The sequence below is a fragment of the Xenopus laevis genome, chromosome 8L (assembly GCF_017654675.1).
Source record: "Xenopus laevis strain J_2021 chromosome 8L, Xenopus_laevis_v10.1, whole genome shotgun sequence".
Taxonomy (NCBI): Eukaryota; Metazoa; Chordata; class Amphibia; order Anura; family Pipidae; genus Xenopus; species Xenopus laevis.
In genome coordinates this window covers 130,438,370-130,462,014 of record NC_054385.1, presented here as the reverse complement: position 1 = coordinate 130,462,014, position 23,645 = coordinate 130,438,370, and the positions used below count along the sequence as shown (strand labels likewise).

Below are 23,645 nucleotides of genomic sequence, written 5' to 3'. Positions count from 1 at the left end.
CATGGAGAGATCACAGCACAACGACAACCCCTGGCAAATTAATAATGTCTATAATTAGGATTGGGAACTACGAATGGACAACTAGGAGGTGCAGTGGATTTTTTTCAAACAGTTTAGATACTTTTAAATTAATTGCCTTAACGGGCAGATTCGGGAGATAAGTCGTCTGGCGAGAAGGATTTAGAGCAGGTTCTCCTCTGAGGCACTTTTTCCAGGAGTCTAGTTTAGTGGGAAAAGCAATGGGCCACGTTCTCTTGGGCTGATATGAGACGAGTGAATGATGCCAGTGCTTGCCACCTCCTTAAGTCAATAATTAATTAAGGTAATAGTAGGTTAGACCCTTAGATATCACTGTAGGTGGTGAGAGATAGAGGTAGGACAGGAGGGCAGGGATCAAACAGGCCCAGGGTACCCTTGTTCTGTTTCATTGATATTTGCTTTGGTATTTGTATTATGCATAGAGCCATGGGACAATCAGTTGGATGAAGTAAAGGTCAGGCCAGTGTATGGGGACCTTATAGCTTGATTGGAAATGGGTGGATTATACTTTGGGTTTCAGTGAATTCTTTTTTGTGTCCCGTTTCAGGATCTTCCAGCAAACCCTTTGTGAGATTTGATCCAAATTGGACCACGGTATTCACAAAGGAATCTGTAACTCTCACCTGCAATATGGATTATATGGTTAATTATCAAAGTCTGAATTTAACTCATTATTTTATTAAAAAAGTTCGACCAACTCCAAATTGCTGATTGCACCAAATCGGACTTTTGGTGCCAAAATCCAAAAAAAAAAATCAGATTTTTGCCCAAAACTCAGCGCAGACCATGATATTGAAATGAGACCTTTGCCATTGACTTCTACAGGACCCCAACAGCTTGGAGATGGCAGATTTTCAGATTCAGACTTTTTTCAGCTTAGGGGTATAATAAATTCTAAAAAAATCATATTTTTTTTTGGTCAAAAAAATCTGAATTATTTGAGATTTTTTTTTCAGAATTTGATAAATAACCCCATAGTCTTTAAATAATTTGGGCTTATTTGCACTTTTATTTCATAAATACCCACCCAGGTGTGTTACCCAGTTGTAAGGTTTCAGGAGATGGATGGATGGAGGTCCATAAAGCAATTATCCCCTCCTAATGTATAATCTGAATCTTTCTTCACTCATACACCCCCCTCCAAATGTTTTCTGTCCATACCAGTGCAGTGAGAATATATATATATATACATTCTACCAGATACTTCCCCTTCACAGAAAATGTGTGAAATTATAGAGAATCAGAAAGTTTATTTAGAAGAGGAAGAGACTTCCTCTGGCCGGTGGTTTCTGCTTTTATACTTACTCTCTATCTACCAGAGACTCCATCATGTCCGTCCCTCTGTCTGTCATTCTGCTCTGTAAGTACAAGAACTTCACTCTTTACCCTTATATCCATTTATTTGATGATTTGTCTTTTGTGGGATAAATATATCAGAGGAGTAACTTTCCAGCACTGTTTTAATTGGTGATTAAACATGAACTAATGCACAAGAATAAAGCTAGAAATACTAGTGACATTTCTGTGCCAACTCAGAGATTCAGCAGCCCCATAACAGAACTAATGCTAATCCAGTCCTTCACAGTTGCCCGGCATTGACCTGGAGGCCCACCAAGGATTCCACCCCAGGGTCCCCCTACCCCGTCTTGGGCCCCAATACCTCTGTCACCACCCCCTTAGAAGCCCCAGACACTATCCCCCTCCATTCCCCCTCTGTTACCTTTGCGGGACACAATCAGGGGTTAGCGCAGGACCTAGGCAGGTGCTGGTCTCGGTTGGTGAAGCCCACCAGGTATTCACCCGGTTTTCTGGCAGCCCAGTCTGACCCTGGAGTTGCCCAAAGGAGCCCTTATACTTCTGATCTTGTGAGGCATCTTTTGGGGGTCAGTGGCACTGCACATGCTCAGTGAGCTCTGGGCTGCTGAGAATTCAGTCTTGGAGTTTGTGGGAAAACATCTAAATATTAGCAGAACATCAGTTTACTTATGATGCTTCAGGGGTGATTATTAAATGACTAGAGTACACTGGTTTCTATGCTGTGTGTAACATCCATTTACTAATCAGACACAGATCTTTACTGCTAAAGAGCTGGGGGGGCACTAGTGAGTGCAGCTGGGCACAGGGATTCAAGTGTTAATTTAAAGGGCCAATGTATAATTATTAATTATAATATATTATGTATATTTGTTTTGCAGCTCTGCTGATGGGGAACATGGGTGAGTATAAGATATAAACATATACAGTACAGTCTGCATTCTTTTTAATACAAGTGAAGTTCAAGCAGCAAAGGTTACTGGTTTATTATTACCCTGTTTATTCATTACTGTTACTTTCTCTATTGACTATAAATCTAAGGGATAAAGTATAAATAGAGGGACAGATCTATATATGTGATGGAGACACTACAAAACCTGCACTGGTTTTATCCACGGCCGATCAATTTTATTTTCCTAAAAGTAGCACCAGCCAAGGGAAAAATATAGCAAATGTATTTACTGACAAATGGTCACATTCCTCTTGGATGCTGAAAATACTTTTTATTTGAATGAATTTCTATGTATGATGATAGATTTAAATGTATTTATATTTATTCCAACTCATTTTAATAGGTGTTTTGTATTCATTTCTTTATTTTATAGAACTGATGGATAATGTGATGAGTTGATTATTCTGTCTGTTTGTGTTATTGTGTAGGAGCTGCAGCCAGACCGGTGATTTCCTTCTCCCCAAACTGGACCCCAATACTCGCTGGTGATAATGTAACTCTGACCTGTAACGGGGCCCCTCCTGCACAAGGGAATGAGAAATATTCCTGGTACAGAGACAATAACCCAATACCAGGAGAGGAACAGCAGAACTATATTATCCAGAGGGCCCAGCAGAGAGAACACAGTGGGAGGTACCAGTGTCAGACCAGTGAGAGAAGTGCTGCCATTAATCTGACAGTTAGTGATGGTGAGTTACCCACCCCAGCTCTGAGACCTCAAGAAATGATAAGAAATGTGATGCTCTATAGAAATGTCCTAATTCCTCATTTATTTCCGTATAGTTTCCTTCTCTTTATTGTATGTCTATTTCTCCTGTACAACTGCCAGTTCTGTACCAGTCCCGCCTACACTCTCATTATCAGCTGAATCACATGCCAATAGCTGGCACTGAGGTTTGTTCATGTATGTAGAGATAATGTTATTACTAGAGGCACATTTATCAATTCGAATTCATGGGAATTTTTTAAAACTCCCTTAAATTCGAAATTTATTTAAAACATTTTAATTTTTAAAAGTTGGATAAATTTAAATTAAATGACCTGATTCAATCAAACAAGATTTGAGTTTTTTCTCCAAAAGAAATTCCCCTAATTTCCTAGTTGGATTTGACAGTTTTGACCACAAAAAAAATCTAAAATTTGAGTCAGAATTTTTAATTCGACCCTTAATAAATCTGCCCCTTAATGTATGACTTATTAGTATTATTGTTTTTGCCTGGAGTTTGCCAGAACAGCAATAGTAATCTGAGACTAAGCTATGACAATCATGCAGTTCATGTCCATGGTCTGGCCTTCTTGTTAAAGGAGAACTAAACCCTAAAGATGAATGTGGCTAAAAATGCCATATTTTATATAGTGAACTTATTGCACGAGGCTAAAGTTTGAGCTTGTCAATAGCAGCAATGATCCAGGACTTCAAACTTGTCACAGGGGGTCACCATCTTGGAAAGTGTCTGTGACACTCACATGCTCAGTGGGCTCTGAGCAGCTGTTGAGACAGCCATCCCGTAATTCGGAGCTTTCTGGATATCGGGTTTCTGGATAAGGGATCCTATACCTGTACTGGGTGCTCTACAGGAGGCAGGTACATTGGTGAAACAGGACAAAGATTGCGCACAAGGATGAACCATCACAGACATAAAATCAACAGCAAATCATGTGATACACCAGTGGGGCAACATTTCTGCAGTCAAAATCACAGTCTTCAGGACACGAAGGTCTTAATTCTAAAAAGCAACTTTAAAACTGAACGGGAAAGGAAGATTTATGAATTCAAATGTATGGAGTTATTTAACACATTAAGACAGGGCCTTCATTTAGGGTCAGGTTTCATGTGACACTATGTGACCTGACTGAATCCAGACTCCTGGACTATTTACAACCCCAATTCATTGTATTATCTCTACATTTGATCTCTATCTGTAACCTCCTAATTTATTGCCCATGAATCCCTTTCACTGATCTAACAGAATATATGCGGTGCCTTTCAGCTTTCATTTCTATTTTGCCTGACGAAGGGGCCTTGGTGCTTCAAAAGCTTGCAATTTATTTATTTTATTGTTCACCAATATAGGTATCACTTCTACACTACTTTTTATTTTATTTTTTTAATTTTATTTCTTATTTTCCACACACTCACACCTTCATTGCCATTCATTACTTTTTTCTATTACGTTTTTCTGTATGTCCCCCTTCCCTACTGCTTAGTGTCCCTTCACTTTAGACCTATACTGGCCATCTAAAGCAGCTGCATAATATTGTTCTGTTGCTGATTTTAAGTGTTTGTTCAAATGAAAAGCGTGTTAATAGAAACATCATTTCCTTTATTTCAGATAAAGTCGTCCTGCAGGCGCCCCCTGGTGTCCATGAGGGGGAGGAACTGACTCTCAGATGTTACACTCGTCCTGAATATAAAAAAACAAACACATTAGTTTTTTACAAGAACAATTCAATCATTCAGTCTCTGGGCTCAGACTATTTAGTGCTTGGGAGAGCACAGACACATATGTCGGGTTCATACAAATGTAGAACAAAAATATATGATAAGTCTGTGGGTTACACTATCAATTACACATCTGCTGAGGAACATCTTTTAGTCACAGGTAAATATAAATCTCTTTTATTAGTAGTTGTTTTTAGGATATGGTTTCAGCAATACCTGGCTTGGTACATTATCAAATATCAGCACATGAAGGGATGTCATCAAGGGGCTCCACGAGGGACTAGAATGGGGGCCCAGCTGTGAGGTTCCCAACAGTCCAACGTTGATGACTCAATGAGAAGATGTGGTTCATGGACTTCTCTACTATCATGCCATGGATCAGAGCAGGTCCATAGACATAAGAAATTATGGCCGTGACAATGGACAGAAAGGTCCTTTTTCCTGGACACCTGTCCAGTTTATTTGCAGGACAGGAGTTGCGTTCCTTGGCCTTTCATAATATGGTTCACTGTGACATCCTTTATAGAATCAGAATAAGCTGCTGAGAATTAGGGATGTAGCGAACGTCGGAAAAAAAGTTCGCGAACATATTCGCGAACTTGCGCAAAAACGCGAGCGGTTCGCGAACCCCATAGACTTCAATGGGAAGGCGAACTTTAACATCTAGAAAAGACATTTCTGGCCAGAAAAATGATTTTAAAGTTGTTTAAAGGGTGCAACGACCTGGACAGTGGCATGCCAGAGGGGGATCAAGGGCAAAAATGTATCTGAAAAATCTGCCTGTGTGTGCTTGGAAGAGATAGTGTAGGGGGAGAGCTGTTAGTGATTTCAGGGACAGATGATAGTAAGTTTGCTGGCTAGTAATCTGCTTGATACTGCTCTGTATTGGAGGGACAGAAGTCTGCAGGGATTTGAGGGACATTTTAGCTTAGGTAGCTTTGCTGGCTAGTAATCTACTGTTCTCTTTAAACAACTGCCATACGTTGACCTTGTAGACATTGTTTGCCCAGTTTTTTTGGTTGCAGCCACTGAAGCACAGTTGCCAGAAAAAATATGCCATATAAATGCTGAAAATAGTCATTTTTTGCCATACGTTGACCTTGTAGGCATTGTTTGCCCAGTTTTTTTGGTCGCAGCCACTGAAGCACAGTTGCCAGAAAAAATATGCCATATAAATGCTGAAAATAGTCATTTTTTGCCATATACGTTGAGTCAACGTATGGCAAAAAATGACTATTTTTAGCATTTATATGGCATATTTTTTCTGGCCTCTGTGCTTCAGTGGCTGCGGCCAAAAAAACTGGGCAAACAATGCCTACAAGGTCAACGTCGTTGACCTTGTAGGCATTGTTTGCCCAGTTTTTTTGGCCGCAGCCACTGAAGCACAGAGGCCAGAAAAAATATGCCATATAAATGCTGAAAATAGTCATTTTTTTGGTCGCAGCCACTGAAGCACAGTTGCCAGAAAAATTATGCCATATAAATGCTGAAAATATGCATTTTTTTGGTTGCAGCCACTGAAGCACAGAGGCCAGAAAAATTATGCCATATAAATGCTGAAAATATAAATTTTTTTGGTTGCAGCCACTGAAGCACAGAGGCCAGAAAAATTATGCCATATAAATGCTGAAAATATGCATTTTTTTGGTTGCAGCCACTGAAGCACAGAGGCCAGAAAAATTATGCCATATAAATGCTGAAAATATAAATTTTTTTGGTTGCAGCCACTGAAGCACAGAGGCCAGAAAAATTATGCCATATAAATGCTGAAAATATGCATTTTTTTGGTTGCAGCCACTGAAGCACAGAGGCCAGAAAAATTATGCCATATAAATGCAGAAAATATGCATTTTTTTGGACGCAGCCACTGAAGCACAGTTGCCAGAAAAAATATGCCATATAAATGCTGAAAATAGTCATTTTTTGCCATACGTTGACCTTGTAGACATTGTTTGCCCAGTTTTTTTGGTTGCAGCCACTGAAGCACAGAGGCCAGAAAAAATTAAACCAGTAGGGTTTGCACCCTAGTTTGTAACGGTGGCGGAGGGAGGAGGAGGACGCTAAAGGACAGCTGTGTGTGGAGTCATGAGGCTTGAAGAGAAGGACAGCTGCATAGAAGTCAGAACAAGTCTTCCGGCGTGCAGTAACCCTCCGAGATCCACCCCTCATTCATTTTAATAAAGGTCAGGTAATCGACACTTTTGTGACCTAGGCGAGTTCTCTTCTCAGTTACAATCCCTCCTGCTGCACTGAAGGTCCTTTCTGAGAGCACACTTGAGGCTGGGCAAGACAAGAGGTTCATGGCAAATTGTGACAGCTCTGGCCACAGATCAAGCCTGCGCACCCAGTAGTCCAGGGGTTCATCGCTCCTCAGAGTGTCGATATCTGCAGTTAATGCCAGGTAGTCCGCTACCTGCCGGTCGAGGCGTTCTTTGAGGGTGGATCCAGAAGGGTTGTGGCGCTGCCTTGGACAGAAAAACATTTGCATGTCTGACGTTACAGACTGGCCAAAGGGCTTTGTCCTTGCAGGTGTGCTCGTGGCAGGATTACTGGCACCTCTGCCCCTGGAATGTTGATGAGTTCCTGAAGTGACATCACCCTTAAAAGCATTGTACAACATGTTTTGCAGGCTGGTTTGTAAATGCCGCATCTTTTCGGACTTGTGGTATGTTGGTAACATTTCTGACACTTTATGCTTGTACCGAGGGTCTAGTAGCGTTGCGACCCAGTACAGGTCCTTCTCCTTAAGCCTCTTGATACGGGGGTCCTTCAACAGGCATGACAGCATGAAAGACCCCATTCTCACAAGGTTGGATGCAGAGCTATCCATCTCCGCTTCCTCATTATCAAGGACTGCATCATCCACCGTCTCCTCCCCCCAGCCACGTACAAGACCAGGGGTCCCCAAAAGGTCACCACTAGCCCCCTGGGAAGCCTGCTCCTGTTGGTCCTCCTCCTCCTCCTCCACAAAGCCACCTTCCTCCTCTGACTCCACTTCTGGCACCTCTCCCTGCGTTGCAGCAGGTGCCTGGGTTCGTTCTGGTGATTCCGACCAGAAATCGTGCGCTTCCAGCTCCTCGTCACGCTGGTCTACAGCCTCATCTGTCACTCGTCGCACGGCACGCTCCAGGAATAAAGCGAAGGGTATTAGGTCGCTGATGGTGCCTTCGGTGCGACTGACCATATTTGTCACCTCTTCAAAAGGTCGCATGAGCCTGCAGGCATCGCGCATAAGCACCCAGTAACGGGGGAAAAAAATCCCCAGCTGTGCAGATCCAGTCCTACCACCCAGTTCAAAAAGGTACTCGTTGACGGCCCTTTGTTGTTGCAGCAGACGTTCCAACATAAGGAGCGTTGAATTCCAGCGAGTCTGGCTGTCAGAAATCAAACGCCTGACTGGCATGTTGTAGCGCTGCTGAATGTCAGCAAGGCGTGCCATGGCTGTGTAGGAACGTCTGAAATGGGCCGACACCTTTCTGGACTGGGTGAGAACGTCCTGGAATCCTGGGTACTTGGAGACAAAACGTTGGACTATTAAATTTAACACATGTGCCATGCAGGGCACATGTGTTAAATTGCCTAGTCTCAACGCTGCCAACAGATTGCTTCCATTGTCACACACCACTTTTCCGATCTGCAGTTGGTGTGGGGTCAGCCACCGATCGGCCTGTGACTGCAGAGATGACAGGAGTACAGATCCGGTATGGTTTTGCTTTCCAGGCACGTCATCCCCAAGACAGCGTGACAACGGCGTACCTGGCACGTCGAATAGCCTAGGGGGAGCTGGGGGTGCACAGGTGTGGAGGAGGAGAAGGAGGACCCAGCAGCAGAGTAAGAAGAAGAAGAAGACGAGGTAGAGAGCGATGGAGGAGTAGAGGTGGTGGCAGAACCGCGTGCAATCCGTGGCGGTGACACCAACTCCACTGTTGTTGTTGAGCTACCCATTCCCTGCTTCCCAGCCATTACCAAGTTCACCCAGTGGGCAGTGTAGGTGACATACCTGCCCTGACCATGCTTGGAGGACCATGCGTCAGTAGTCATATGGACCTTTGGCCCAACACTAAGTGACAGAGATGCGGTAACTTGGCTCTGCACATGTTGGTACAGGTGTGGTATTCCCTTTTTAGCAAAAAAATTGCGGCTGGGTACCTTCCACTGCGGTGTCCCAATTGCTACAAATTTGCGGAAGGCCTCAGAGTCCACCAGCTGGTATGGTAAAAGCTGGCGGGCTAAGAGTGCAGACAAGCCAGCTGTCAGACGCCGGGCAAGGGGGTGACAGTCAGACATTGGCTTCTTACGCTCAAACATGGCCTTCACAGAAACTTGGCTGGTGGCAGATGACTGGGAATGGGAACAGGTGGTCAAGGTGGAAGGCGGAGTGGAGGGTGGTTCAGACGGGTCAAGGAGAGCAGAGGTAGAGCAGTAAGATGCTGGACCAGAAGGAGTGTGGCTTTTAGTTTGCCTGTTGCCTTTGAGGTGTTGCTCCCAAAGTGCTTTGTGCTTGCCGCTCATGTGCCTTCGCATAGAAGTTGTACCTATGTGGCTGTTGGGCTTACCAAGGCTCAGTTTCTGACTGCACTCATTGCAAATTACAATGCTTTTGTCAGAGGTACACACATTAAAAAATCCCACACTGCTGACTTTTTGGAAGTGTGCGATCTGGCGGTAACAGTAGAAGTTGGCGGCATTGGCGGCAATGGCGGGTGCGTTGGCCGGCTGAACACAGGTGCCGATACATGTTGTTGCCCTACTGATCCCTGCGGGCTGTCCTCCCTGCTTCTTCTAAGTCTTATTCTCCTACTGCCTCTCTGACTCTCCGTCTCTCCATCTGAACTACCCTCCTCTTGCTCTCTTCTACTAGGCACCCACAAAACATCAATCTCCTCATCATCATTCTCCTCAGATGCATCAATTTCTTCTGACACATCACAGAAGGAAGCAGCAGCGGGGACCTCCTCCTCATCACTCATTATGTCCATCTCTATCGTGTTCTCTGCCAGAATTAAATCTGGTGTAAGGTCCTCATCTCCTTCATCTTCTTCTGGCAATAATGGTTGCGCATTACTCAGTTCAAGAAACTCATGGGAAAATAACTCCTCTGACCCCAGTGAAGAAGGGGCACCGGTGGTGGAGGAAGTGTTACGTGGGGTGGCCATAGCAGTGGAGGATGAGGAGGATGTTGTGGTAAAGTTAGAAACGGTAGAGGATGGGGTGTGCTGTGTAAGCCAGTCAACTACCTCTTCAGCATTTTGGGAGTTCAGGGTCATTGGCTTTTTAAAACTGGGCAATTTGCTAGGGCCACAGGATTGCATAGCAGCACGGCCCCTAGCACGGCCTCTGCGTGGCGGCCTGCCTTTGCCTGGCATTATTTTTAAAAAAACAACAACAACAACAAAAACTCAGTTGGTTTTTCTGGAAACGATAATACACACAGCTAGATGGCGGGTTGAAGAAAACACTGTGCAAATAATGCCTACAAGGTCAACGTATACACTACTACAGCGGTGGATACGGATTACGTAAAATATATGAATGCTGCTTGAAAAAAAGTAACTCAAGTGGTTTTTCTAGAGACGATAATATTATCAATATTTAGACAAAATGTGAACAAGCTCACACAGCTAGATGGCGGGTTGAAGAAAACAGTGTGCAAATAATGCCTACAAGGTCAACGTATACACTACTACAGCGGTGGATACGGATTACGTAAAATATATTATGGCTGCTTGAAAAAAGTCACTCCGGTGTTTTTTCTGGAGACGGTAATATTATGGATATTTAGACAGAATGTGAACAAGGTCACACAGCTAGATGGCGGGTTGAAGAAAACAGTGTGCAAATAATGCCTACAAGGTCAACGTATACACTACTACAGCGGTGGATACGGATTACGTAAAATATATTATGGCTGCTTGAAAAAAGTCACTCCGGTGTTTTTTCTGGAGACGGTAATATTATGGATATTTAGACAGAATGTGAACAAGGTCACACAGCTAGATGGCGGGTTGAAGAAAACAGTGTGCAAATAATGCCTACAAGGTCAACGTATACACTACTACAGCGGTGGATACATATATATATAAAATATATGAATGCTGCTTGAAAAAAAGTAACTCAAGTGGTTTTTCTAGAGACGATAATATTATCAATATTTAGACAAAATGTGAACAAGCTCACACAGCTAGATGGCGGGTTGAAGAAAACAGTGTGCAAATAATGCCTACAAGGTCAACGTATACACTACTACAGCGGTGGATACGGATTACGTAAAATATATTATGGCTGCTTGAAAAAAGTCACTCCGGTGTTTTTTCTGGAGACGGTAATATTATGGATATTTAGACAGAATGTGAACAAGGTCACACAGCTAGATGGCGGGTTGAAGAAAACAGTGTGCAAATAATGCCTACAAGGTCAACGTATACACTACTACAGCGGTGGATACGGATTACGTAAAATATATGAATGCTGCTTGAAAAAAAGTAACTCAAGTGGTTTTTCTAGAGACGATAATATTATCAATATTTAGACAAAATGTGAACAAGCTCACACAGCTAGATGGCGGGTTGAAGAAAACAGTGTGCAAATAATGCCTACAAGGTCAACGTATACACTACTACAGCGGTGGATACGGATTACGTAAAATATATGAATGCTGCTTGAAAAAAAGTAACTCAAGTGGTTTTTCTAGAGACGGTAATATTATGGATATTTAGACAGAATGTGAACAAGGTCACACAGCTAGATGGCGGGTTGAAGAAAACACTGTGCAAATAATGCCTACAAGGTCAACGTATACACTACTACAGCGGTGGATACGGATTACGTAAAATATATGAATGCTGCTTGAAAAAAAGTAACTCAAGTGGTTTTTCTAGAGACGATAATATTATCAATATTTAGACAAAATGTGAACAAGCTCACACAGCTAGATGGCGGGTTGAAGAAAACAGTGTGCAAATAATGCCTACAAGGTCAACGTATACACTACTACAGCGGTGGATACGGATTACGTAAAATATATTATGGCTGCTTGAAAAAAGTCACTCCGGTGTTTTTTCTGGAGACGGTAATATTATGGATATTTAGACAGAATGTGAACAAGGTCACACAGCTAGATGGCGGGTTGAAGAAAACACTGTGCAAATAATGCCTACAAGGTCAACGTATACACTACTACAGCGGTGGATACGGATTACGTAAAATATATGAATGCTGCTTGAAAAAAAGTAACTCAAGTGGTTTTTCTAGAGACGATAATATTATCAATATTTAGACAAAATGTGAACAAGCTCACACAGCTAGATGGCGGGTTGAAGAAAACAGTGTGCAAATAATGCCTACAAGGTCAACGTATACACTACTACAGCGGTGGATACGGATTACGTAAAATATATTATGGCTGCTTGAAAAAAGTCACTCCGGTGTTTTTTCTGGAGACGGTAATATTATGGATATTTAGACAGAATGTGAACAAGGTCACACAGCTAGATGGCGGGTTGAAGAAAACACTGTGCAAATAATGCCTACAAGGTCAACGTATACACTACTACAGCGGTGGATACGGATTACGTAAAATATATGAATGCTGCTTGAAAAAAAGTAACTCAAGTGGTTTTTCTAGAGACGATAATATTATCAATATTTAGACAAAATGTGAACAAGCTCACACAGCTAGATGGCGGGTTGAAGAAAACAGTGTGCAAATAATGCCTACAAGGTCAACGTATACACTACTACAGCGGTGGATACGGATTACGTAAAATATATTATGGCTGCTTGAAAAAAGTCACTCCGGTGTTTTTTCTGGAGACGGTAATATTATGGATATTTAGACAGAATGTGAACAAGGTCACACAGCTAGATGGCGGGTTGAAGAAAACAGTGTGCAAATAATGCTACAAGGTCAACGTATACACTACTACAGCGGTGGATACGGATTACGTAAAATATATGAATGCTGCTTGAAAAAAAGTAACTCAAGTGGTTTTTCTAGAGACGATAATATTATCAATATTTAGACAAAATGTGAACAAGCTCACACAGCTAGATGGCGGGTTGAAGAAAACAGTGTGCAAATAATGCCTACAAGGTCAACGTATACACTACTACAGCGGTGGATACGGATTACGTAAAATATATTATGGCTGCTTGAAAAAAGTCACTCCGGTGTTTTTTCTGGAGACGGTAATATTATGGATATTTAGACAGAATGTGAACAAGGTCACACAGCTAGATGGCGGGTTGAAGAAAACACTGTGCAAATAATGCCTACAAGGTCAACGTATACACTACTACAGCGGTGGATACGGATTACGTAAAATATATGAATGCTGCTTGAAAAAAAGTAACTCAAGTGGTTTTTCTAGAGACGATAATATTATCAATATTTAGACAAAATGTGAACAAGCTCACACAGCTAGATGGCGGGTTGAAGAAAACAGTGTGCAAATAATGCCTACAAGGTCAACGTATACACTACTACAGCGGTGGATACGGATTACGTAAAATATATTATGGCTGCTTGAAAAAAGTCACTCCGGTGTTTTTTCTGGAGACGGTAATATTATGGATATTTAGACAGAATGTGAACAAGGTCACACAGCTAGATGGCGGGTTGAAGAAAACACTGTGCAAATAATGCCTACAGGGCAAATAATGCCTAAAAGGTCAACTTATACACTACTACAGCGGTAGTAAAATAAAAAAAGTAAAATAAAAAAAAAATGAATATTAAAAAAAAAAATTAAAGTTGGTGCTGCTGAACTACTAGGAGCAGCAGATTAGCACACCAGTCCCACTCCCCAACACTGCTAGACTAATAGCACTGGGCTCTTATAGTAGTAGTAGTAGTAAAACAACAAAAAAATAAATAAAAGCAGTCCTTACAAGGACTACTGTTATTGCAGCAGTCAGCAGATGAGATCAGAAGCAGGACAGCTGCCCACTGCAGCTACATACAGAGCACTGCAGTAGAAGGTAGATTACTAGCCAGCAAAGCTACCTAAGCTAAAATGTCCCTCAAACCCCTGCAGACTTCTGTCCCTCCAATAACAGAGCAGTATCAAAACGATTACTAGCCAGCAAACTTTCAACTGTCCCTGAAATCACTAACAGGCAGCAGCTCTCTCCCTACACTATCTCTTCAGCACACACAGGCAGAGTGAAAAAACGCTGCAGGGCTTCGGTTTTTATAGGGAAGGGGAGTGGTCCAGGGGAGAGCTTCCTGATTGGCTGCCATGTACCTGCTGGTCTGGGGTGAGAGGGCAAAAAAAAGCGCCAACAATGGCGAACCCAAAATGGCGAACGTCGCGCGACGTTCGCGAACTTCCGGCGAGCGCGAACACCCGATGTTCGCGCGAACAAGTTCGCCGGCGAACAGTTCGCAACATCTCTACTGAGAATAAGCCATAAGAATGTGCGAATGTGTCTGCCACTCCCTCCCTGCAAGCAAACTTCTGCTGCCACCTCACCTGCCCCATATATATATATATATATATATATATATAAACCGTATATAATCCCATGTGTGCTCTCCGAATGAAGTAGCATTCACATGCCTAGGTGCTGTCTCAAGCTTCACACATGCAGGTTCCATCAATAGACGCACTCCAGGACTTCATAATGCAGTGAAACGTTGGAAACATTTCATTGTCAATGTTTCTGTCCTAATTTGGACCTTTCACAAGACATAATAAGCAGAAAATATACCCCCTAGGTTTAAATATAGAAGATGGTACCAAAACCCAATGCTAGTCTGTCTGTAGGAAACAGCATTAAGTCAGTATAGTGTAGGGCAACCAATACATTTCTGTATAGTATAAAGTCCACAGCCCCATCCAAGTCCTGGAGTTTGTCTATTGGACAGTTTAGAACCCTGGCGCCAAGGTTTTTTAAAAAATATTCTCTGGGGACCCTTTTTTTTTTAACTTGTAAGGGGGGCCCTGGTGCCAATGTTTTTTTTAAAAATATTTTCAGGTGACCCTTTTTTTTTTTTAAACTTGTGTGGGGGGCCCTGGCGCCAAGGTTTTTTTTAAAAATATTCTCTGGTGCCCCAATGTTTTTTTTTAACTTGGAAGGGGGGCCTTTGTGCCAATGTTTTTTTTAAAAAATATTCTCTGGGGCACCAATTATATTTTTACTTGTAAGGGGGAGCCCTGGCGCCAATGTTTTTTTAACTTATAGGGGGGCCCTGACCACCATTTTTAAAAAAACTTTTATGGGGGGCACTGGCACCACAGTTTTTTTTTACTTATAAGGGGGCCCTGATCATCAATATCTTTTTATAACGTGTGTGTGGGGGGGTTACCTTTTTTAGCGCTGATGTCTGTGTGGTCTTTCAACTGTAGTGTGGAGTGGGGGTGGGATCTCCCCCGAAAATGTTATTGTATGGGGCCCCGTGATTTCTAATGGTGGCCCTGAGTATGATTAAAGGCTAAAACCTCATCCAATAGTCAATGCTGGAGGGTCTTTGGAGCAGGAAGTGTGAGGACAGCAGTGGGGGCTCCCATTGTGATATGTGTGATTTTTGGGGTTCAGTCCAGTGACGATTGTGTTGCAGGACTAACATGACATCTTTGCTTGTTGCTCTGGGCTGTCATTGCTCCTAATCTCTAGCACCAGAAGCTGTTATACATCCCCTCCATACCCTCTTTTGGTTTTTTATTCTGTCAATTTTTCCCCTTTTTTCTCCCAATCTCCACAATGCTTCTTCCATTGACATATTTCCACTATTCTTGGCTTTTGATATTGGATTTTGTTTCACTCAGCACCTCCTGTAACGACATTTCATTTTTGTAACGACCCATCTTCACTTTTTTCTTCTCACACATTCTCTCTAATGCTATTTTCTTTCTGCTAAGCCATTGTACTCCATTATTATCACTTGCAAAGGCAGTTCTAGCTAGTTCAGTTGCTTCCTCACCTTCTTTTTCAGACCCATACACATAACTCCTGCCCCCCAAGACTCCATTCCCTGACAGACCCATACACATAACTCCTGCCCCCCAATACTCCATTCCCTGACAGACCCATACACATAACTCCTGCCCCCCCAAGACTCCATTCCCTGACAGACCCATACACATAACTCCTGCCCCCCAAGACTCCATTCCCTGACAGACCCATACACATAACTCCAGCCCCCCAAGACTCCATTCCCTGACAGACCCATACACATAACTCCTGCCCCCCAAGACTCCATTCCCTGACAGACCCATACACATAACTCCTGCCCCCCCAAGACTCCATTCCCTGACAGACCCATACACATAACTCCTGCCCCCAAGACTCCATTCCCTGACAGACCCATACACATAACTCCAGCCCCCAAGACTCCATTCCCTGACAGACCCATACACATAACTCCAGCCCCCCAAGACTCCATTCCCCTGACAGACCCATACACATAAGTCCTGCCCCCCAAGACTCCATTCCCTGACAGACCCATACACATAACTCCTGCCCCCAAGACTCCATTCCCTGACAGACCCATACACATAACTCCAGCCCCCCAAGGACTCCATTCCCTGACAGACCCATACACATAACTCCTGCCCCCCAAGACTCCATTCCCTGACAGACCCATACACATAACTCCTGCCCCCCAAGACTCCATTCCCTGACAGACCCATACACATAACTCCAGCCCCCAAGACTCCATTCCCTGACAGACCCATACACATAACTCCAGCCCCCCAAGACTCCATTCCTGACAGACCCATACACATAAGTCCTGCCCCCCAAGACTCCATTCCCTGACAGACCCATACACATAACTCCTGCCCCCCAAGACTCCATTCCCTGACAGACCCATACACATAACTCCTGCCCCCCAAGACTCCATTCCCTGACAGACCCATACACATAACTCCAGCCCCCCAAGACTCCATTCCCTGACAGACCCATACACATAACTCCTGCCCCCCAAGACTCCATTCCCTGACAGACCCATACACATAACTCCTGCCCCCCAAGACTCCATTCCCTGACAGACCCATACACATAACTCCAGCCCCCCAAGACTCCATTCCCTGACAGACCCATACACATAACATCTGCTCTAACCTGATCCCCTCCCCCAGTGTGTAAAGCATTGGCAGCTCAGTGGCTTCAAACCCTCCGTTCTTTAAAAAAAACTCCTCTCCCCTGTGGCAGCCCCCCTACCCCCCAGCCAGCATCGCTAGTTTTATCACTTTAAAGCTCCATTCTCCGTTTCACACAAAACTGCTCCACTTCTCCCCACCCTCCCAGAAAGGCATGTGCAAATAAAGGGGGACTCAGTAACTGTGAATATCTTCTTTGCCACAAATTTGTTTCTATGTGAGAAACTAACAACGGAGCCTTTGAAGCCACTGAGCTACCGATGCTGGCTCGACACAGTCTAGGATTGACAGCTCCGACAGCCAATTAAAGTGAGTTGTTATGGAAATGAACCCGACCCCAACCTCAGAGCTGGCCGGAGGCAAGTAGGAGAGAAGCAGATAGGAATGGATTCACTATAATGACTGCAATATTTTAATTAATGCACAGATTTTAATAACTGGATACAATGATTATGTTTGCCAATTATTGCTTTCATAATAGTTTCCTTTTAAGTCATATTAATAAATTTATTTTTTTCTTTTTCAGAGTTGTTCACTGTCCCACTAATAAAAGTGAGGCCAGTTCAGGTGACAGAAGGAGATCACATGACCATAACATGTGACACAAAGCTCAGCCCACACAGAGAGACTACAGAGCTACAGTTTGTTTTCTACAGAAATGGGCACAATGTGCAGGGATTCAGTTTATCCAACCAATATGGAGTCCCCTCAGCTCAGCTGGAGGATTCTGGGAACTATACCTGTGAGGTACAAACTCCAACCGGCAGTGTGAGGAAGAGGAGTAACATGACTCTTATCTGGATACAGGGTGAGCAGAAGTGACTTTAACTAGTAATATTCTTTGAAGTCTTCTGTAAGTCAAGGCCACTATTTCTAGTCTTGAACTAAGAGACTTCAATCTGAAATAAAAACCATGTCATACTACATAATTGTTTTTGTTTTTCAGAGCTTTTCCCTAATCCATTGATAAAAGTGAGTCCAGATCAGGTGACAGAAGGAGATCACATGACCATAACATGTGACACAAAGCTCAGCCCACACAGAGAGACTACAGAGCTACAGTTTGTTTTCTACAGAAATGGGCACAATGTGCAGGGATTCAGTTTATCCAACCAATATGGAGTCCCCTCAGCTCAGCTGGAGGATTCTGGGAAATATACCTGTGAGGTACAAACTACAACTGGCAGTGTGAGGAAGAGGAGCAGAGAGGCTCATATCTACATACAGGGTGATTGTATGATCATTATAACTGCTACTGATTGTACCTGTGCTACTGATAAACAAAGAGATAAATGTCATTGTTGACACCTGCTAAAAAGATTAAATAGTGTTCACCACAATGTGCATGATTATTGTGCTTGAGATATATATATATATAATCGATGCAGGGATCAGCACACTCTAGTAAAGGTGTGTAGCACTATAGTAAATTGATTGCACCCTACTCTACTATAAGCTTCACTCCCAGTACATATGCTCCGGATGAGACCATAAAATCTTAGGGAGTGAGCCTTCGCAGCGATGTGGAAGCAGGGTGTAGTGCAACTGTAACTGTATTCAGGGTGCAAATAATTGGGCGCCAGTGGTTCTTATAACTTAACCAAATAACAGATTTATTGAGCACAGTATACAATCCTCAGTGGAGTGTACATAAATCAGAACATTTGCAGGATCATATAGTACATTGAATAGGCAGTACTCACAGCACCTTTGGTCAGTATGATTCTCCTCAGAGATAGGAACAATACATGCAGCTTTGAGGCGGTACACCCAGCTTTCAACCTTTTCCCTAAGTGGAACCTGAGGGGAATACTCTCTACCCTAGGTCTGTACACTTAGTCCCTACTTCTGGGCAATTAGTACCCGGGATCTTAATCCCACTACAATCCTTGTAGGAGCCTCAAGCTGCTCAGCTAAATTATTCTGACTGTCTGTCACTCCTAGAGTGATCTATAAAGGTGAGTAGCCTATTCTTACTAGACCTGACCTGTCTAGGTTCCACTCGAGCTATGCCTGCCTGCTCAGGCTAGAGCCAGCACAAGATGGACACTGAAAGCATGGCTTCAGAGCCTTTTATACTCTAACACAGTGCCATCTGCTGGTCACTGTGGGAAACAACAAGGGGCATAGCTTAGAGCAGGAATAGGAAACAGTTACCCCTCCCAACTGTATTTTAGGACCCAGTTAGGTGTCTATAACACTAGGGAAACTGCCTGCTAAATAATACCGGGGATGGCTATTTTACACATCCCTACAGGTGAATTAAAGTGTTTTTATTTGTAACACAGCATTGTCCAACGTTTCGGCCGACAATGCTGTGTGATCCTTGATAAAGGTCCCCAGGTGGGACCGAAACGTTGGACACTGCTGTGTTACAAATAAAAACACTTTAATTCACCTTTACTAGAGTGTGCTGATCCCTGCGTCGATTGTATCATTCCAATTGATTGTGCACCTCGCCTGCGACAAAGACAGAGTTCGAACACCCAAGCATCTATATATATATATATATATATATATATATATATATATATATATATATATATATATATATATATATATATATATATATATATATATATATATATATATATATATATATATATATATATATATATATATATATATCACTCACGACAATGCAGATATTCTTGCCTGGGTGCGTGCCACCAGTACACATACGATCCTCCAATGTTACACAATTTGTAACTTTGACAAAGGCTGAGATGCAGCCGAAATGTTAGTTTCTTAAATAAACGGTTTATACATTTAGACAAGACCTGTGAGTGCGGCTTCTTCATTGGAGGATTATATATATATATATATATATTATATATATATATATATAGTATACACACCAATATGTAGGGTTGCCATCTTTTCCCTCCTGAAAATCTAAAACCTGCCGAATTGCTGTTTTAGCCTATGGTTGTATTTGGAGTCAATTGGTGGACTTTGAAAAATCTAAGTTTTTTTTTGGAAAAACTTTGAATCGAATTCAATCGAATGCGCTATTACTTCGATTCTTATGATTCAAATTAGATAGAAAACAGACCTAGTCGGCCAAAAAAAAAACATTCGATTTTTAAAATAAATTTGGTGTTTTTGAATTCGAATTTCAAAGTTTTTTTAATTCAAAATTCAACCCTTGATAAATCTGACCCTAAGGGGGTTATTTATCAATGTCCAAATTTATCTCAATATTTTCTGCTGCAAACCCGCTCGGGATTTTTTTACACTTATTATTACATTTTTCCGGAAATTTGATTTGTCGTAAAAAATCAGACTTTCACGATTTTTTCATACCATTTTTTCGGAATTTTCAAAAAACTCTTCAGGGTATTGCACGAAACTCAGCGCACATCAAAAAATCTGACTTTTCCTCTCTGCTGTAGTGAATAAACACAAATCAGGGGGACAGAACGGGAGAAATTTGATAATTACTACCATACAATTTATGAATTAGCTTATAAATCACCAAAGTGTCATGCCAAAGAATGTTTTTCTTACTATCAGTAGGAAGGTTTCTTTATTTCTATGAAGAAAAGCAGAGATATGATCTCCCCCTTTGATCACCCTTGTCTAACACAGGATATTGTATTGATATTTTTAAACAAACAAAAAAAATAAAAAAAATTCTTATTTTGTTGTTTCTTGCTTTTGTTTCCAGGCCACTCTCTGCTGAATATTATCAGACTGATATTGTCCTGTATTATATTCATATGGACTGTGTGTCTGATCTTCCACCATATAAAGACAGTTGGATCAACAGAACGTGCAGAGATGGAGGGAATGGAAATGGAAAATGTAATGGGATAATCATCTCTCCCACCATAAGGAATGCATAAGAATTTTTATACATGTATGGGTAGTGATGGGCGAATTTATTCGCCAGGCGCGAATTCACGGCGAATTTGCGTGAAAAAAAATTTTGCCGTCAAAAACGGGCTGTTTCGCGAATTTTTTGCCGTTTCGCGAATTTCGGGATTTTTTCGGCAAAGCGAAAGGCCGCAAATTCGCCCATCACTATGTATGGGACCTCTTATTCAGGATGCCTGGGACCTGGACTTTTCCAGATAATGGATCTTTCCATAATTTGGATCGTCATACCTTCAGTCTACTGTAAACATTAGGGGGCAGCTTTATCAAAGGTCGAGGTGAATTTTCGAATGAAAAAAAAAAATCGAATTTCAAGCTATTTTTTGTGTATTTCGACTAGAGAATAGTTCAAATTCGATTTGAATTTGAAAAAAAATGGAAAATTCTAATATCGAAATGTACTGTCTCTTTAAAAATTTGAACATTCACCATCTAAAACCTGCCGAATTGCTGTTTTAGCCTATGGGGGACCTCCTAGAACCCATTTGGAGTCAATTGGTGGACTTTGAAAAAACTTTGGGAAAAACTTTGAATCGAATTCGATCAAATGCGCTATTCCTTCGATTCGTATGATTCAAATTAGGCTGAATATGGAGCTATTCGATCGAAAACGGACCTATTTGACCAAAGAAAAAATACAAATTTTTTGTTTGGTCTTTTGAATTCAAATGTCGAAGTTTTTTCAATTCGAAATTCGGCCCTTGATAAATATGCCCCTAAATAAACCCAATAGGCTGGTTTTGCTTCCAATAAGGATTAATTATATCTTAATTGGGATCAAGTGCAAGCTACTGTTTCATTATTACACAGAAAAATTATTTCGAAAAATTTGGATTATTTGGATAAAACTGAGTCTATGTGAGACGGCCTTTACATAATTCCGAGATTTCTGGATAACGGGTTTCCGGATAATGGATCCCATATCTGTACCAGAATCATCATTATGTCTTGTCTAGTGATGGGCGAATTTATTCGCCTGGTGCGAATTCACGCCGAATTTGCTTGATTCGCCGTCAGCGAATAAATTCGGGCGTCGTTTCGCGAAATTCGCTAATTATACGGCGAAACAGTGCAATTTTGCCCATCACTAGTCTTGTCATCTGATCTAATTAAACTGATCAATAACTGATAGGTTTCTATTGCTGGGTTGATACTTTTTGTCAAAAAAGAATCCATGAAAAAAGGAAAGCATAAAGTAAAGAACATGCCTGTTACAACCATTTTAAATGTAATCATTTAATGCCCTAACAATGGTTTAAGGGTTCGTTCACCTTTAAAATAACTTGTGGATTCTGATTTATTTAGCTTTTTATCCAGCAGCTCTCCAGCTTGAAATATCAGTATCTAGTATCTAGTAACCAGGCAGTGGTTTGAATAAGAGACTGGATTATGAATAGGAGAGGCCTGAATAGAAAGATGAGAAATAAAAAGTAGCAATAACAATAAGGGGCATGTTTATCAAGGGTCAAATTGAAAAAATTTCGAAATTCGAATTCAAAAAAACCCACCGAAATTAAGTCGAAGGTTTTGTTTGGTCGAATAGGTCCGTTTTTGATCGAATAGGTCCGTATTCGCCCGAATTCGAATCGTACGAATCAAAGTAATAGTGCATTTGTTCAAATTCGATTTAATTTTTTTTTAAAAAAAATTAGATTTTTCAAAATCCATCCAATTGACTCCAAATGGGTTCTAGGAGGTCCCCCATAGGCTAAAACGGCAATTCGGCAGGTTTTAGATGGCGAATGGTCGAAGTCAAGTTTTTAAAGAGACAATAGATGATAAATTTCGAAATTCAAATTTTTTAATTTTTTCCAAATTCAAATCTAATTTGGACTATTTCCTAGTCGAGGTACACAAAATAACTCGAAATTCGAATTTTTTCATTAGAAAATTCACCTCGGACCTTTGATTAATCTGCCTCTAAATGTGTAGCCTTACAGAGCATTTGTTTTTAGATGGGGTCAGTGACCCCCATTTGAAAGCTGGAAGAGTCAGAAGAAGAAGGCAAATAATAAAAAAAACTATACAAGATAAAAAAAAATATAGATATGTACCAATTGAAAAGGTGGTAAGAACTGCCCATGCTATAAGATACTAAAAGCTAATATAAAGGCGAACCACCCCATTAAAAACATACGTATTATTCATAGTATAGAAAATATATCGGAAGCATATTTTTTATATGTGCAAAAATACAGCTGAGTTGAAGACACCCCGTGCCTAGTGATGTGCAAATTTGCTCCGTTTCACCGAAAAAATTGCGAAATTCCCAAAACAGCGAAAAATCCACGAAACGGCGCCGGCATCTCGTTTTGGACGCCGGTGTCTGTTTTTTTTTTTTAATGCCGGCGTATTTTCACCAGCGAATGTTCACGGGCATTTCACAAATGTATTCGCCGGCGGCAAATCGTGCAAATTCGCTGCAAATTTGCGCCTGTCGAATAAATTCACCCATCACTACCCGTGCCTCCTGAGTGTTTTTCATTTGTATTTTATAGAGATGATTGACTTGTATAGTTTAAATCCTCACACAGTAGAACCCCCCATTTCTCAGCACCCCAGAAATAGACTGTGTAAAATCTGGGAAAATATGAAATCTGGAAAATGTGTTAAAGGAGAACAGAGCCCCATTATATTTTAAAGCCCCCCAATAGCTACATCCTTGTCCCATATATAGGCTGAGAATACAGAGGGGTCGGCATCTTCCATGACTGTTTCATGTCCAGTGTGCAGGTTCCCAGGATTTGATGGCCAGAAGGGCATGGATACTGGAAGCCATTCAGGCCTTGTTGTTAATTAGTGCTGGGTGACTTTCCAGCTTTCACATGGGGGTCACTGACCCCATCTAAAAAACAAATGCTCTTAAAGGCTATAAATATATTGTTACTGCTACTTTTTATTACTCATTCTATCC

The 23,645-nt window shown here is 41.7% G+C and overlaps 1 protein-coding gene across 2 annotated transcripts in view; it reads left to right on the top strand.

Moving 5' to 3' along the window:
- Positions 1 to 23,645, top strand: part of fcrl2.L (Fc receptor-like 2 L homeolog) — an 81,511-nt gene that overhangs the window by 54,404 nt on the left and 3,462 nt on the right. Inside the window, exons 8-13 of one of the 2 annotated variants that reach the window (XM_041573697.1) lie at positions 2,235 to 2,255; positions 2,734 to 2,994; positions 4,639 to 4,908; positions 17,379 to 17,660; positions 17,799 to 18,080; positions 20,523 to 20,659. In XM_041573697.1, the coding sequence (XP_041429631.1) occupies positions 2,235 to 2,255; positions 2,734 to 2,994; positions 4,639 to 4,908; positions 17,379 to 17,660; positions 17,799 to 18,080; positions 20,523 to 20,659 (1,253 nt within the window). Of the gene's footprint in view, positions 1 to 2,234; positions 2,256 to 2,733; positions 2,995 to 4,638; positions 4,909 to 17,378; positions 17,661 to 17,798; positions 18,081 to 20,522; positions 20,790 to 23,645 lie in introns of those variants that run through there. The other variant, XM_041573696.1, reaches the window with a different exon arrangement.